Source organism: Pan paniscus, chromosome 1, assembly GCF_029289425.2.
Source record: "Pan paniscus chromosome 1, NHGRI_mPanPan1-v2.0_pri, whole genome shotgun sequence".
Classification (NCBI taxonomy): domain Eukaryota; kingdom Metazoa; phylum Chordata; class Mammalia; order Primates; family Hominidae; genus Pan; species Pan paniscus.
The window spans coordinates 112,660,408-112,677,550 of NC_073249.2; the positions used below are offsets into that span (position 1 = coordinate 112,660,408).

General features: G+C 38.4%; 1 protein-coding gene across 5 annotated transcripts in view; it reads right to left on the reverse strand.

Annotated features, from left to right (window-relative positions):
- The window catches only part of NOTCH2 (notch receptor 2), a 225,644-nt gene that overhangs the window by 169,729 nt on the left and 38,772 nt on the right, over positions 1-17,143 (reverse strand). For all 5 annotated transcript variants that reach the window (XM_063606281.1, XM_063606272.1, XM_055102533.3 and 2 more), the window contains exon 2: positions 12,815-12,896. In XM_063606281.1, coding sequence (XP_063462351.1) covers positions 12,815-12,896 — 82 coding nt within the window. The remainder of the gene's footprint in view (positions 1-12,814; positions 12,897-17,143) is intronic.

Below are 17,143 nucleotides of genomic sequence, written 5' to 3' on the forward strand. Positions count from 1 at the left end.
ATATTAAATGATTCTTGAATTCTAAGATTTTGACAGTATACATTGTATTCAAACAACACACTGAGAAATTGTTTCATCTCAAGCTCTCTATGCACTATACTCTTGCTAAACGCCTTTCAGCTCCTAGAAAATGCTATAGTACACTACTTCTCACTTCCAGACCTCTGTACACGCTGTTCAGTCAGCCCAAAATGCTTTTCCCCACTTTCTCATGGCTAAGCCCTAAAATTTCATTAAGTCTCAACTTAAATGTTATTTCCTGTGAAAAAAAGCCTTGACACCCCCTCTGTTCTTATAACCCTGAGCCTGTGTTACTCATTAGCCCTTATTATGATTATCTGTCAACAGACTAAAATTATTAATTCTCATACTCCCAGTGCCTAACACAATGACTGGCATATAGAAGGCATTCAACTATTCAGTGCAGAAGCAAAAGGTCAAAATGAAGGGCTCTGTGGAATCTTTACACCTTAAAAAGACCCCATAAATACACTTGAAGTTTGGGAACAACTGGGTTGAGCTATTTACCTAAAGGATTTTCAAAACTAATTAAGATTCCTGATATATAGACTACTTCTTAACCCCCACTCACCCCTATATCAGTCAAATTGGGCCAACTCCATGCAAAGTAGATTATTTTTTAATCACCTTCCCTCCCACCTACCAAATATGAAGTTAACCAACACACACAGAGAGGCATCTGTGCATGTGCAGACATACACACACACAGTCCTCATTCCCTCTTGCACTTTTATTAGTCTTTCATCGGTTGTTGATAAAAGACTGACTACATAAACCACCAGGGACCTGGAGCCCTGACTAAAAAAAAAAAAAAAATCCTACAAAGTGGCCTCAATAGCATGAACTGCTAGATTCTGTAGTGACTGCCATTGAAAATTAAAGAAGATCTCTAGAAAGAAAAGTGTTGGAGCCTTCTTTCCATTCCCCAATGTTGGTGGATGACCACCTTCAAAGTTCTGAAGTCCAAAAAATATCTAAAAGCAGAGTAATTTAAAAAGCTTACTGTTTAGTCTAAAAGGATTTTTCTAGATCAAAAACAACTGTACCTATTTGGATACCAAAAATGAAAAAGAAATAGTGCAGAATCTTTAGATTGCCTAATGGGATCTGGAGAAACAGCTCTTAGTCCCAGTCTACATTCTAATGAGTTATGTAATAAAGGCTAATTCAGTTAGCTGTATTACACCTCAGCCTCCTCACTTATAAAACAAAATGAGTGACAAAGGTGCTTTCCAAAGTCCCTTTGACCTCCTAAGTGTGATGACTCTATAATCTTGGCCTTTGAAGTCCCTTGGCAATACCACCCAAGGATGTAATGATGCTTGCTGATGTTAATGTTTGGGTGTTTGTGGTTGTATATGTCTTGACCACTGTCCCACTCCAAGCAGGGGATCCTAGGGTAAGAACTGTACTGTGTCTCTTTTTTAATATCCCTCGCAGTGCCCATCACCCTCTAGGTGCACAGATAATTCAATATACACTTATGTAAATGAATTGTTCCACAACTCACACTTTCAGCTAGCCCCTCACAGATGCATAAGAAAGCAAAGAATAACCAAAGAGAAGGAACAATATATTTAAACAAGATAAGGGGAATGAAAAAGAATCTTGTGTTTAAAAGGGATAGAAAGGTCTAACCATCTTCTATCCCAAACAACTGGCCAACATGAGAGCCTGTTTTCTTGAGCATAGAATGGTGGTAGGTATTTCAGCCTCTATGGAATCTGACCTGCTGATTAGTTATACAAGGCTAAAACTGACTGAAGTGTGTATGTAAGACAACGGTCTGGGAAGAGAAGCACTAAATTTAAGCTCACAGGGAATCAACCACTTAAAAAGGTAAATTCAGATAGAACTTTATCGAGATTTCATTTTTATGCATCCTCTCTACAAGCATAAACGCTTATCTTACTCACTTCCCATCTCATGATGCTATCATCAATTCTTATAAAATTTAGAAAAGAATAGGTGATGTCTCCTAATTAGAGAGTTTGCTTCTGTCACAAACTGTGACAGTCAGTGTCAGCCTTTGCCTGGAAGAAAATGAGTCACTTTTTCATTAGTAATCAAGTTATGTCTATTTTTTAAGAGTGACCCAGAAATTCAAGGCCATGAGTTTCAGCAATACGAGACAGAGAATCAGACACCACAAACATTGTATACAAATAGAATTAAGACAGAAAAATTAAAGTCAAGGAGGTACAGAGTTACTTTTCAGGATGACTGAGGTTTCAGAAAGGGCAAGTTGCCCCGTAAAATATCCTCAAGAAGTGTCTGGCTTACACAACGAGAACCAGTATTTCAAAATCTTAAAGTGACAGGCAGTTAAATGACTAAGGCACTACCATCGTCTAGGCAAGAGAATCTTAACCACCATCAAATGTTTTCCACACAGAATAGGCAGACCTAGTTTATTCTGGAAAATTGAGGGTTTGGATATGTACTATATAATCAGAGGAAACAAGCAGTAAAGGACCTGAGCTAATTTGGGGTAACCAAAGACTTGGCTAACAGATGCTTCCTTACTCTGGATCCCTCATATGAATCAGATCTGGCCAGCGATATGCTGGACAGAAGATATCTGAGGTTGAGATACCTGATTTCTCAACTAAGGGAATGAACTATGCAGTACATGAAAACCAACCCTCTTCTTAGTGCCTCTGTTTTCCTATCACTCCCCCTATCCCAATCCATTCTTGCTCTTGCCTTAGAGATTCTTAGATTCTGATTTTCCTCGCAAAACATGGCCACAAGCCTACCGCCTCTCTGTCTGGTAGAAGTACAAGAATCAAGAGTCAAGGCCAAAAAGGTCTGAGGGAAGGAGCATAATTGCTCCCAGCTGCCCTCTCTTCCTGTCCCCAGGTCCTCTCCTTCACCCTCACTCTAGGCATTCTACCTTCAAACGTTCAAGTTAACATGTGCTAAAGGAATGATTTTCTAAATCACTTACCTGTCACTGTGAAACTAGATTAATCCACATACTGGTTTAGTAAAACCTCACACAAACCAGCATATACACAGAAGACAGCAATCAAGATGAAGAAAACGTTTGAAACTGTGTCATTAAGAAAACATGATGAAGAAATTGGTAATGATAATTCCAGGAAATAACAGTCCCTTCTAGTCTCCTCAGCTCCCTTCCTCTCACCCTTCTCCTACCTATCCATCTTCTAAGGCACCACTAATATTCAAAGATTTAGGATCTAAGCAGTGCACCAAAAGTACTCTGATTTTACTCTTTTGTCCCACAGTACTTGTTCCTTTGTCTGAGTGTCCATAGTTATTATCTGTGCCCCTACACTGGGATATTACAAACTGTTTTATTTTACACATCTCTGTATGCTTCATCTCCCCAGCAAGACTTCAGAAGACTGCCACCATGTCTTATGCAGGAGAAACTGCATTCACTGTCAGACAGTCTCTGGGTACGTATACTTGTGAATAAAGAAGTCAGGTAACACAGGCCTCTTGGGCTTTTCTGTCTATTCACAATACCCAGTACAGTGATCAGTTATAGTAGCCTGCTCAATAAATACTAGTGTGATAAAAATTAAACTTTTGTTTGAAAAGTGAGGATTCTATAGTGCTTCAGAGTCCATCTAACTTTCAGTGTTCAGCACACAGGATTATAGACAGTGACTGCAGGAAAATGACCTGAATCTATACAGATTTAATACCCTAAATGCTACCATTCTACATAAATCCTAATCAGATTATTTTTTTATTAACACCTACCTTTCTCCTCATATTTACGTGAAGGCAAAAAACTGGATAGAATGCTCTAGTTGAATGTGTTCGCTGAATAATATCACCCATCACTTAAATAATGCCTTTCTTAGTCTTTATTTTCACTTTTCTTTCATAAAACTCTTTTCATAAAGATCAAGTAGAAGACTGTTTAGGAGAAGAGCATTTCGAGCAGAAATTAACTGCATTACTTTTTCATAGGAGAAGGCTGATAGAGTCTAAGAATTGGCAATACATTTTTGGACACAAAGGACTAAGTGCTAGTGAAGGTCACTGACAGTGAATAAATAGGATCTAGAAAATGTGTGGAAATCCAATAGAAATTTTAATTTACCTTACATTGGGTTGTAAGGTAAAACTCAACTAAAAGAAATATGAAAACAAAATGCATAACACAGTCACATGTGCACACGTGTGTGCATACACACATATGACAGGAGGATGGAGAGAAACTAAACTTCATTCCTAACTACTGTATGTTGAGAGGAGGCCTAATGAAAACCTCTATCACACCCACATATTTATGCTAGCTGAACACATTTTAAAGTGCTTGGAAATTTTTAGATGATTACTTTTTCTCATATTCTGATATCCCCCATTCCTTTGCTATCATTCATAAGGGCAGATGTAGACAAAATTAAAGAATTTAATTAAGCCTCTCCATATTCTGAAAGAGAAATATTTCTCATTTTGCTTAGTCACAAAAAAAGGGAGAAAAAAAGAATTCCTGTGTGAAATTAATGGTGCTAATGAGACATGCCTGAATAAGAAACTTCACATAAGATTACGATTGACCTGGAGACTGTGTTGAAAGAAACCTAGCTAAATTCACATCTATTAATGCCAGATTGCAGGCCAAAATTTGTTGATTTAATTTCTTGGCAGTTACCCAAGACAGGTAAAAGGATATAGGCAGAGCCTAAGAACCAGATTCTCCTACTTCTTCACTGAACACTGAAATACATAAAGGTCCCAACTGAAAGAATAAAAATTAGTTGAAAATAGTATGGAAATTATGTTGCTATGTGTTAAGAAGCTACTAACTGGCCAGGCACAGTGGTTCAGGCCTGTAATTCCAGCCCTTTGGGAGGCAGAAGTGGGAGGATCACTTGAGCCCAGGAATTCGAGACCAGCCTGAGCAACATGTGAGACTGTGTCTCTATAAAAAGCTTTAAAAATGGGAGACTGAGGCAGGAGGATGGATGGCTTGAGCCTAGGAGGTGGAGGCTGCAGTGATCCATGATTGCTCTACTGCACTCAAGCCTGGGCCACAGATGGAGATGCTAGTAACCAAGACTTCCTTTACAAAAGACCCCTTAGGGAAACATCATATTTGATAAAGGATTTTAACAGGACATAAGTATTAATAAGAATCACTTAGGAATGGTACTGTTAAAGGGTCCAGATCTCAAGTCCTAATACAAGGAAAAGCCTCAAAGGACATACTCATATGCATCTGTAACTCACTATGCAAATGTAAGGTGCCATATTCAACAACTTGTGACTTTTGTGCTGGCAACAACATTTATCAAAAATCACTGAATTTAACCTGTCTCAATTTCACAACTGCATAAATCTGTCTGGACTTGCTCCTGTTCCATTAGTAAAAAGAAAGGAGAAGTTTCAAATTAGTTCTCTCTACTGAAGCACACTTTAATAGACAATATCCTCTATCCCCACCTTCACTGCCCTCTTCTTCTATTTCATCCACAGTTATTACATTCAGCTTTCATGTTAAAGGCCATTTCTCAGAAATGCAGTATTCACCAAACCTGGCCCATGTACACTCATGTAACTATATGCAGATTTAGTGTTCTAGAATGATATGAGGTACTCAGGCCTACCTAATGCTACTGTCTTTAAATTTAGAAATTACATAAAGCAGTGTTTTAATCATATTCCTGATCTGAAAAGTCCCCTTTTTGTATACTTTCAAATGTTCCACACTTCCTTTTCAGAAGGTTCCATTTGAACTACCAACTTAAAACAGGTAATTCTGTCCCATTTTATTGACAGGCAAACTGAGACTCAAGGTGACAGTACATTTTCCACGAGTATATCTCAGGTTAGCTACAGAGTGATGGGATCTTGAGTGAATTATTTAATTTCTCTTAGCTTCCATATAGTCTCTCTCTCACATGAGGACTAAAGTAAATACATGTAAACTACTTGAGAACAGACCCTAATATGCAATAATGTTAGCTAGCATTATAGACTTTAACTTGCCAAAGATCCAATTGTTAATAGGAATCAGGACTCAAACTTAAGTCTATCTGGCATAAAAAAACCTATGTCCTCGGCTGGGCGTGGTGGCTCACGCCTGTAATCCCAGCACTTTGGGAGGCCGAGGTGGGCAGATCATGAGGTCAGGAGATAGAGACCAACCTGGCTAACACAGTGAAACCCCATCTCTACTAAAAATACAAAAAATTAGCCGGGCGTGGTGGCGGGCGCTTGTAGTCCCGGCTACTTGAGAGGCTGAGGCAGGAGAATGGCATGAATCCGGGAGGCGGAGCTTGCAGTGAGCCAAGAAAGCGCCACTGCACTCCAGCCTGGGCCACAGAGCGAGACTCTGTCTCAAAAAACAACAACAACAAAAAACTATGTCCTCTTCATGTCACCAGTCAAGGATCTTCCAGGACCCTTACTCCACTCACCAGTGCAGGCTGAACCATACTAGGTCATAAGGCAAAAGAAAAAATCAGTAGTACTGATCTCCTTATTTAAAATTTTGATAATTTTCAACTTATTTTGCATTAATTTTGATTTTTTGAACAACTACATACAAACATTATTTTGATTAGTGAGTTTTTTGGCACTCTCTTAAATTTCACAAGAGAGGCCTGTGCCTTACTTGCCTCACCATGGTCCCAGCCCTGCCATTCACTGGCGGCCCCTGTACAGAAGGCCACATTATAGTCAGTTTTTTTCATACTTGGCTTTACTCTGAACCTCTCTAAGAAGCCCAAGTTAATGAACTGGTAATTATTTTATGACTTCCCAAAGAAGTGTGAAATAATATGATAACAATATTGATTAACTGCAACTACTACCACAGACTTGAGTTATCTGTTATATGTGGTACGCATAAATAGCATGCAATAAATAACTCTTGAATTAATAAAACCTGAACATATTACATTTTAAGAATAGATTACTCTATGAAAGGTATTTAATGAGCCAAAAAAAACAGCATTCTTTGTTTTATGTTAAAAAGATAAATGAACTATGGAAAACTGGCCAAGCTTCTGCTATCATTTTCCAGAAAAACTATATACAAAATGTTCAGCTAAATAGGCACCGTACTTGAAGGAACTAGGCTGGCAGAACCAGTTTCAGCTGAGAAGAAAGAGAAAGTAATTTAACAGTTGATATTTTTCCCTGTCTATTTCTTTGATCTGACAATGCCCCTGTGCCTCCCTGAATGCACTCACAAGAAGGTGAAGGAAAGGGGGAAATGCTGAGTCAGCCATGACTTCTGAAAATGCCTTTTTGGGGGAGAAGCACCACAACAGAAACATTGCGAATGCATCCTCCATAAAAAGCTAAGTTCTAAGGGATTATGAGTGTCTCTACTCTCTACTTACTATACAGACATTTACCAAGAAGACAAAGAAGGCAATGGCTCTAGTTTTTCTTGGATGGATTCAGGAAATCTGGACCACCAACATGACTGCCTAATCCTGGCAAGGAAAATTGTTAGCTGTTAATGTTTAATGTTTATTACAGCTAGCAGACAAGTTTTAGACAAAATGTGACACAAAGTTATATTTTATAACACTTTATATTTATAATAATTTACCTTAAAGTGTAGTTTTTAGATCAGCACTTCAGCAAAAAGTGGACATTCTCAAATGCAAGCACCCATCTACAGGAACGTATACAACTCACGGTGACTTTCTGCTGTTTTACAAACACTATGTTAGGTATTTACCAAGTGGTATGTATGAAATTCTGAAAGGTCCCTTTATATTTCCAATTTTCATCATTAAAAATAATTGCAGAGTAACTTATATCAGACTAGCCCTCTTGCTCTGGACAAAATATCAAAGGCACTGGAGAATCACTGAAAGCAGGCATAAACTAGAAGGGATATAAGCCTCAGAAAAAGTGAAGCAAACTATATGAAACCCACATTTACAGTTTTGTTTTGTTTTTTTTAATCGTGAAGGTACACCCCAGTTCATGCAGCAGAAGAGGAAGAGTGTGCAAGCAGAAAACGGAAGTCCTGCGATACTGAGGAGTCAGAGGTATCTGGAGCTGTCACAGCAGCTAGAATATGAGGAGAAAAATTCCTGGAAAAGACAGAACCACAGAGTGGGTAGCTTCAAAGTATGCATACAACTCTGCTCAAATCCTTAAATAATTCCTGACTATGCATGAGCAAGATAAGATTCAGAAACCCAAGAGAAAGTAAGAGCTGGATGGCTGAAAAGACTGAGCAGAAGGCTCCTGGGGCTGGGAGGACAAGTTCTGCCTTAGAGGGGCTTAATGAACACCTCAGGGCTTGGTAGGCCCCTCACACTTTCCACTGAACCCCTAGAAGGGTCACATCTTGGGAATAAGAGCCCTATCCCATGACTAAGATTTGTGTCATTGGACTAAGGGCAGAACAGAAGTAGGCCCACCCTAACGTGTCCTAAAACCTAGCATCCATAGGATCAAGATGATCTGCCAATCTTGACAAAATTCAACATTCTTTAGTGGGAGATATACTTTAAAATCTGTCACCCACAATGTCCAGTAAGTAATGTAAAACTACCATACATGTGTAAAGTAAAGGGAAGTCATACCCATGGTCCAAAGAAGGAGCAGTTGATAGAAACAGAAACACATCCATAGACAACCCAGATGTTAAGAACCAGCAGACGAAGATTTTAAATAACTACAATAAATGTCCTTAAAATACATATTTTGTCAATTATACAAATCATAACCTAACCTACCCCCAGAATCCTAGTGAACTTGAGTTGTCCATGATCTTTAATCAAATTGGGATTTAGAATGGTTTATATTTGAAAGTCTGAAGCAAACAACTTGAAAGTGATTAATGACATCAAATTTAATTACATATTTACACCTCCCAGTAGGACAAGGGAAAGAATAAAATATCTTATCTCCCTGTAGTGAGAGGACTTTATTAAGATTTGACAGTAGTTATTTAACAGCAATAATTGAGTTTTATGCAAGATTATACAAGTTCTCCTAATCTGGCATCAAAATCTAATCACAGACTGATAGGGTACTTAGGCTCCTAACAGTGAGAAAAAACAGTTGAGCTGAGTACAAAACTAATCTTCAAAAGTAGTTATCTCCATCTGTCAATGTGATCTTATCAAGGATTTTTATAATTTCTATAAACAATCATTATATTTTAGCTGAATCAGTAGCATTATGCTGTCTAAACAGATAGTCAGATTCCTTCTATTTTAAAACACTTTCTACCAGTTCCCATCCCACCACTCACCACTCACCCCTACGCTGGCCCTGTAAAAGGAATTTGGCTTCAACTTTCTTTTCTTAATCCACTAAGCAATCTCATGAATAAAAAGATAATCACATGCCCTGCATGCCTGATAGAATTTTTATAAATCTTCTAAGTGTTTTAATATTTATTTTCTATTTGTGAAAATAATATTTACTGAACAAGCTAGATCATCTTCTTTCTCCACAGAAAAAAAGGTAAGGTTGGTGAAAATACACTGAAAGCTCTGCTAGGTACACATTATTTTTGCATAAAATTTTGCTTAAAATTCTGTGGAGGCTGGCAAAGCACTGTAGAATGATTGACCTGGCTGCCTTGATATTGTTCTTGCTTTTTCTTTGTCCACTTATGTTGACCCTGCCACTCCTAAATATGCTAATATTACTTTTGCTGAGGTAGGGAATCACTCTCTTTATATAAGTTTTGTTGTTCATCTTGGTCTCCCAAAAGGATGGCCTCACCAAATTTTTTCTTACTCTCTCTCAAGGAGTTTGTTTCCCTCAAAACAGGAAAGACATCTGAGGGACATACCCAGAACTGTATCCATAAGCATTCCATCCTATCAACAATTAACAAGTAGCCAGGGACAGAATTTAGGCAGCTCCATTTTCTTTTTTTTTTTTTTTTGGAGACACAGTCTCGCTCTGTCGCTCAGGCTGGAGTGCAGTGGTGCAATCTTGGCTCACTGCAAGCTCCGCCTCCTGGGTTCAGGCCATTCTCCTGCCTCAGCCTCCCGAGTAACTGGGATTACAGGTGCGTGCCACCACGCCCAGCTAATTTTTTGCATTTTTAGTAGAGATGGGATTTCACCGTGTTAGCCAGGATGGTCTCCAACCTTGGTTGGAGAGTATGAGACTAGCAGCCCAACAGTCCAACAAAGAACTATTGGACTTCTTCCCAACAGTGACCCTTAGGTGTCCTCTCCTGGTAAGTGCTCAGAGATTAGTCTCCCCTAGAAACCTTCTCTCCCCATGTCAGACCAAAAATATATAGGCGAACACTTAGAACATATTTGAAATTCTCCATATATAAGTCACCAAGTTGAATGATCTTCAAATAGAACCAATTTGCCTCTCTGTATGGTATTACCACCCTGAATGCTATGTGAAGTAAATAAAAATTTTTTTAATTTTACTTTTAAGTTTTGGGATACATGTGCAGAATGTGCAGGTTTGTTTCATAGGTATACATGTGCCATGGTGGTTTGCTGCACCTATCAACCCGTCATCCAGGTTTTAAGCCCCACGTGCATTAGGTATTCATCCTAATGCTCTCCCTCCCCTTTCCCCCCACCCCGACAGGCCCCAGTGTGTGATGTTCCCCTCCCTGTGTCCATGTGTTCTCATTGTTCAACTCCCACTTATGAGTGAGAACATGCCGTGTTTGGTTTTCTGTTCCTGTGTTAGTTTGCTGAGAATGATGGCTTCCAGCTTCATCCATGTCCCTGCAAAGGACATGAACTCATTCTTTTTTATGGCTGCATAGTATTCCATCGTGTATACATGCCACATTTTCTTTATCCAGTCTATCACCGTTGGGCATTTGGGTTGGTTCCAAGTCTTTCCTACTGTAAATAGTGCTGCAGTAAACACACATGTGCATGTGTCCTTATAGTAGAATGATTTATCATCCTTTGGGTATATACTCAGTAATGGGATTGCTGGGCCAAATGGTATTTCTGGTTCTAGATCCTTGAGGAATCGCCACACTGAAATTTTTAAAGGAGAGAACCAGTGTCTTCTTATTTAACATAAATAGATAAGAAACATGTGCATGATGGTATCTACTTAGCACCTTTTAGTTTAAGAAACACATTGCTGAACAATAACTACACCAGGCACTGTACTAGGCATTAACTATGCAAAAAATGCGTAAGACTAAGACCTCACATTCTAGCAAAAGAAACACATCAACAAATGACCAATAATGCAATGGAGTTAACTACCACAAGAGTTGCATAACAGAATAAAGCAAGCAACTAAGGCACCAAATGCCACAAAAAGACTAAACAAGATTTCAGTGGCTTACTCTAAGGTATTAAGTTCCCTCCCTTATTATCTCCAGTTGTATCTCCATTCTTAGAGGAGAATGCACCACATGTTTTTTTCCCCCCCAGCTAGAAAAACTAAATGAGCAGCCCATAATAAGCTACATAAAACCTTTATTTCCAATGTTATCTTTATTCCAATCCAAACAACCTATTGTTAAGCTTTACTGTCATCACAGCTTAAAATATTTTCACTTTAGTGAAGAAAATTATTTCTGACTTGAAAAAAAAAATCTTGTTTATAACATTAAAAAACTAAATCCTGGTGTCAGAACAGATCTCACTGGAAAAAAGTTGTAATTACATTCCTGGTAAGAAATAAAAATGTGTTGGATAAACTCACTTAAAATGCTTACTAAGCAAGTACCTCCACCAAAGCAAAGAAGAACTACTCCTCACAAAAATGAAGGAAAAGAAGAGAAATTTCATATTACCAAATTTTATTTCTCCAGCATCTTCCCTGAAATAAACAGAATGGATACATATTCCTCTTAAAAATTTTCAATTGAGGCAGAAAAAAAAAATTATTTGCAGGAAACCTAGAAAAGCTGTTATGAAATTATCTCACAGCCTTCCTCAAACAAACAAAACATCTTGGCTAGAGTAGATGGTTGGAGAAAAAGGAAAAAAAAATGCTCTTAAGCCAAGAACTAGCCTACATTTTCCTTCATCCTTACTCTTTTATCCCCATATAATAATACACACCCAAAGCCCCTGCTCCCCCTCAATCTACACATATGCACACATCTTCCTCTCTCACTGTCTCACTTTCAGAATTAGATTTTTTACACTAGAAAAAAATATGAATATAATATTCACATATACTGGGCTGAATATTAAAGTTGATATCTATTTGGTTTTACTTAAAAACAAGATAATAGGTAACATGTTAAGGGGAGACTCTAAGAGTATGCCTTAATCTGAAAAACACAAGGGAATCTAATATATATATTTTTATATTTTTTTAATTTCTTTTTGAGACGGAGTCTTGCTCTGCCACCCAGGCTAGAGTGCAATGATGTGGTCTCAGCTCACTGCAACCTCCGCCTCCTGGGTTCAAGTCATTCTCCTGCCTCAGCCTCCCGAGTAGCTGGGACTCCAGGCATGTGCCACCACACCCGGCTAATTTTTGTATTTTTAGTAGAGATAGGGTTTTACTATGTTGGCCAGGCTGGTCTTCAACTCCTGACCTCGTGATTTGCCCAACTCAGACTCCTGAAGTGCTGGGATTACCAGCATGAGCCACCATGCCTGGTCTACCCCATATACATTAACTAGCCACTCACTGAAAAGTCTTTTTCATAGTGAGAAAGATAACAGTAAGATAGTAAGAAGTTCTTATTAGCCAATTATCTGGCATCCACATCCTTCCATCCTCACCCCCAACCAAAATCTGTACCAGGAAAGCTCAAGAACCAGTAACATTCCACAGAAGCATTAAAAATAGAGGAGTAGAATCAAATCTTGTCCAGTGTTCTATCGCAAAAAGAAAATATATGAAGAGAAAAACTTACTTGCAGTATCCTGTGCCATTGTGGTAGGTAACACACATTCCTTCATTTACACAGGGTTCATAGCCATCTCGACACTGCAATGCTAAAAATAAAAACAAATGCACATTAGAAGTAAGTCACTAATCATAACCCTCAGACACCAAAGAAGTGTAATCCAATCCAGATCAGCATTCATTCCCACCTAATCTGGGTTTCTTTTTAGAGTTTTAATCAGTTTTTTATGTTTTGGCTTCTAGCACAGAAGCCCATCCCAAAACTATCTTCCAACAATAACCACGTTTGTGGTCTTGAATGATGCTCTTATTTCTCTGTGTTTCAGTATCTCCAGCTGTTACATCTCCATCTCCCAATTAAAAATTAAAGCCATACCATCTATGACATGACACATCATCTTGGGATTTAGATACTTCAGATGAGTATTATAAGGATGCATCAATGAGTGTTTAGGAAAATGTTAGATAAATAATAGATCACCATTATACTGATGAATTACTTAGCCTTCAGGTGAAGTTTTAAAACAGACCGCTTCAAGAAGTAATCAGAAACAGCAATAACAGTAATTCGACAAACTAAAATTGAGAGCCTAGTATGCACCAGGCACAAAATTAGGATCCAGAAAAAAGGAGAAATGGAATACATAAATAAATGAATAAACATAATCTCTAGCTTTAAGGGGCCCATAAAAAGATGGGGAGTAGATCATGAATAGAGACTGCAGAGAGAGTATCAAAAGAAATAAAAGGAGAAGGCAACTTTATACATACAGATAAAACAAAAATTCTCAAACTGTTGATTCCCCCATTCCCTTTAAGAGACAATAAAAAGGCACTTTACCATCTGAGGCCCTCCCAAAAACAGACTTTTCAGAGAAAAGAACAAAAACAACAGCAATAGTAGACATTTTCATTCATTTCAGCCGAGAATGGAAGAAGTCTACTCGAAATCTGCCAATCACTTGCTGGATAATTACAATATCTTGATTGTTTAGCTTTTAGAGTTGAAATTTTCATCACCAAAATACATATCAAGAACCCTAACAACTGGAAAGGTAAGACAGAAAGAAACCTAGTCAAACAATAAATATCAAATTGAAGCTCATGAACTCTTTCTTGGAAGTTATTAAGATGTCCATCTCTTATGATAGTTAATGTATAAATACCTGAAAGCAAAACTGAGCAGTTCCCCCCTCCAAGTTTCCTCTAACCACACCACTCTATGCATAAATTGTGCAAGATCAGAGACGCTAGGCCTGGCCATCCCTGGCCACGAAACCAGTAGCCCAGGTGCAAGCTGGATGTCAGAACAACTCCTCCACCAACAATTACTGCATAAAAGCCCAGTATTGTATCCAGTAGTAGAATCATTTGAGAACATGTTTACAGAAAATGCATCCCATCCTTGAAACAATATTTTTAAATGGTAATAGTAATAATAATAGGCTAACACATAGAACTTACTAAATACCAGGCACTATCCTAAGTACTTTACATAAATTAGCTAACTAATTCAATCTTCACAACAACCCTTAGAAGTAAATTTCATTATACCCATTCTCAGGTGAGAAAACAGGGAGGATAAGTGGCCTGCCTACTGCCATGCCAGTGAGTTAGAAAGCCAGAATTTGAATCCAGAGACTATGCCCTTAACCACCAAGATACACTGCTTCCCACTACCTGAAATTTCTCAGGATTGGCAGGGTGGATATTATTATGCCCATTTACCAATAGTAGAGGCCAGAGAGAATAAGTGGCCTCTTTATGGGGCATCGCACCACTAGCTGGTGGCAGTGCTGGGCCTAGGACCCAGGTCTCAGTAAAAGTCCAACCCATCTCTGTGACAGCTGTTGGGATCACACAAAGAGTCACCAGGCTGCAGGCCCAAACAGGCAAATTCAGGAAGAGGGTCATCTTGTTGTCCATATCCCACTTCCCTGTAAGGCTCAAATGCTCCCTCTTCCCACACTGATAAGCCCAATGCAACAACTATAATTACAACAGTTAATGTCAGGTTATTTCCTCCATACCAAAGTTCTCAAACTGATTTTTTCATTCTCTTTAGACACTTTTATTAGTTTCAGTGAGAACTTCCGGGGTTTTTTCTATTTACTTTTTTTCTTTAAATAAAATAATAAATAAATAAAACCCTCACAGTAGGAAAGGAATGTCCTGTAGGCACAGAAAAAGCTGTAGCTCTGTCCCCCTGCAGGAATCCTGGTGCAGTGGAGGGACTCAGGAGACCTGAAATCCTGTCTGTACCCCTAACTGCAAGCAAAGCACAACTTCATGGGGGCTCAATTTCCCTACCTGTACCAAGCTGAGAGCGAACTAAATGTCCCTAAAGGTTCCCTGTGATCCACCAGCGACAGCTCCCTCCTTATAAGTACATGAATGGCATGCCCAGTGCCTGAAGAAACCTGGAATACATAATGACCCAGCCACCCATGACTCAGAATGCCATGGGTGCAAAAATCACGGCCTGTTCCTATTAAGTGTCCTGACAAATCATTACAGTGACAGGTTCAGAGAAATACAAACAACCCAAAGTCAATATGTAGCAATCAATCTAGCAAATAACTTTACAGCCTAGCCTTAGTGAACCAATCAAACTCAGTGACTGAAAAGAAGGTGGGCTTACCAGGCTAATAATTAATGCCACTTGGCTGATGTGTGGGATCATGCTACCTTGAACCTTTAGCATTTACTGAGCCACGGTTCTCAAACTTTAGTAAGCATTGGAATCACTTGGAGGGCTTTTAAAAAAAGAGTGTTAGACTCGACCCCCACAATTTCTGACTAAGTCCGCAGGGAGCCTGGGAATCTGCATTCCTAACAAATTCCCAGGTGATGTTGATACCACAGGTCTGAGGAACCACACACTGACTATGACTATATGAACGCTTGAGTGTCCACTTTTAAAAATACTCAAAAGCTATATAATATAGAGGTCTTAGATGATTTAGATGATAACATATCGTCTGAATAAACAGGATGTGGAGAAATGGAACCCTTCTACTCTGTTAATGGGAATGTAAATTAGTACAACCATTGTGAAAAACAGTGCAGACGTTCCTCAAAAAACTGAAAATAGAATCACCACATGATCTGGTAATCCCACTGCTGCGTATTTACCCCAAATATTTTAAATCAGTTTATTGAAAAGATGTCTGTACACCCATACCAAGTTATGGAAGTGTCCACCAACAGATGAATGGATAAATAAAAGGTGGTAGATAGGCTGGTCACAGTGGCTTACGCCTATAATCCCAGCATTTTGGGCGGCTGAGGCGGGTGGATCATGAGGTCAGGAGTTCAAGACCAGCCTGGCCAAGATGATGAAACCCCATCTCTACTAAAAGTACAAAAATTACAGCATGCCAGTAATCGCAGCTACTCAGGAGGCTGAGGCAGGAGAATCACTTGAACCTGGGGAGCGGAGGTTGCACTGAGCTGAGATTGCTCCACTGCACTCCAGCCTGAGTGACAGAGAGAGACTCCATCTCAGAAAAAGAAAAAAAAAAAAAAAAAAAAGCTGTGGTAGATATATACAATGGAATACTATTCAACCTTTAAATATAAATTCTGTCATTTGAGACAACATGGATAGAATTGGAGAACATTATGCTAAGTGAAATAAGGCACAGGAAGACAAATACAGCATGTTCTCACTTATATGTAGAATTGAAAACCATCAAAATCATAGAAGCAGAGAGGAAAATGGTGGTTACGGAAGCTATGGGCCTGATGATCAATGGGTACAAAAAGCTACAGTTACACAAGAAGAATTTTTTTGTATATGTTTGAGATATATTGCATAGTGTGGTGAATATAGTTAATAATAGGGTATTGTACATTTCAAAATTGCTAAGAGAGTAAATTTCAAAAAATGTTAAATATTTGAGATGAAGGATACACTAACTACCTTTTAATTGTTCTACATTGTATTAGCAAATTATAACATCACTTTGTACCCTATAAATGTATACAACTATAACTTGACAATTCTAATTTTTAAAAAAGAAAAATAATCTTGAGACTCGTGGCTTTACTCAGGAGCAAAAATGAATACTATAATTATCTTCCATACAAAGAGAAATTAAAACTTTGAAAACCTGAAGCCATGAAAGTGAGACCGGGACAGACCTCATTTCAAAATTCAATTTACTTTTTTCCAATGTAAAACACTTAAATTTAACAATAAAATTGAAGGCAGCTTCATGCTTATAAAGTAAAAAAAGAAACATTAATCATACCATAGAGAATTGATGTTTAAACTGATGCTTTAATAGACTCCAAGAAACTAGTCACTCACAAAGAGTCACATTTAACCCCA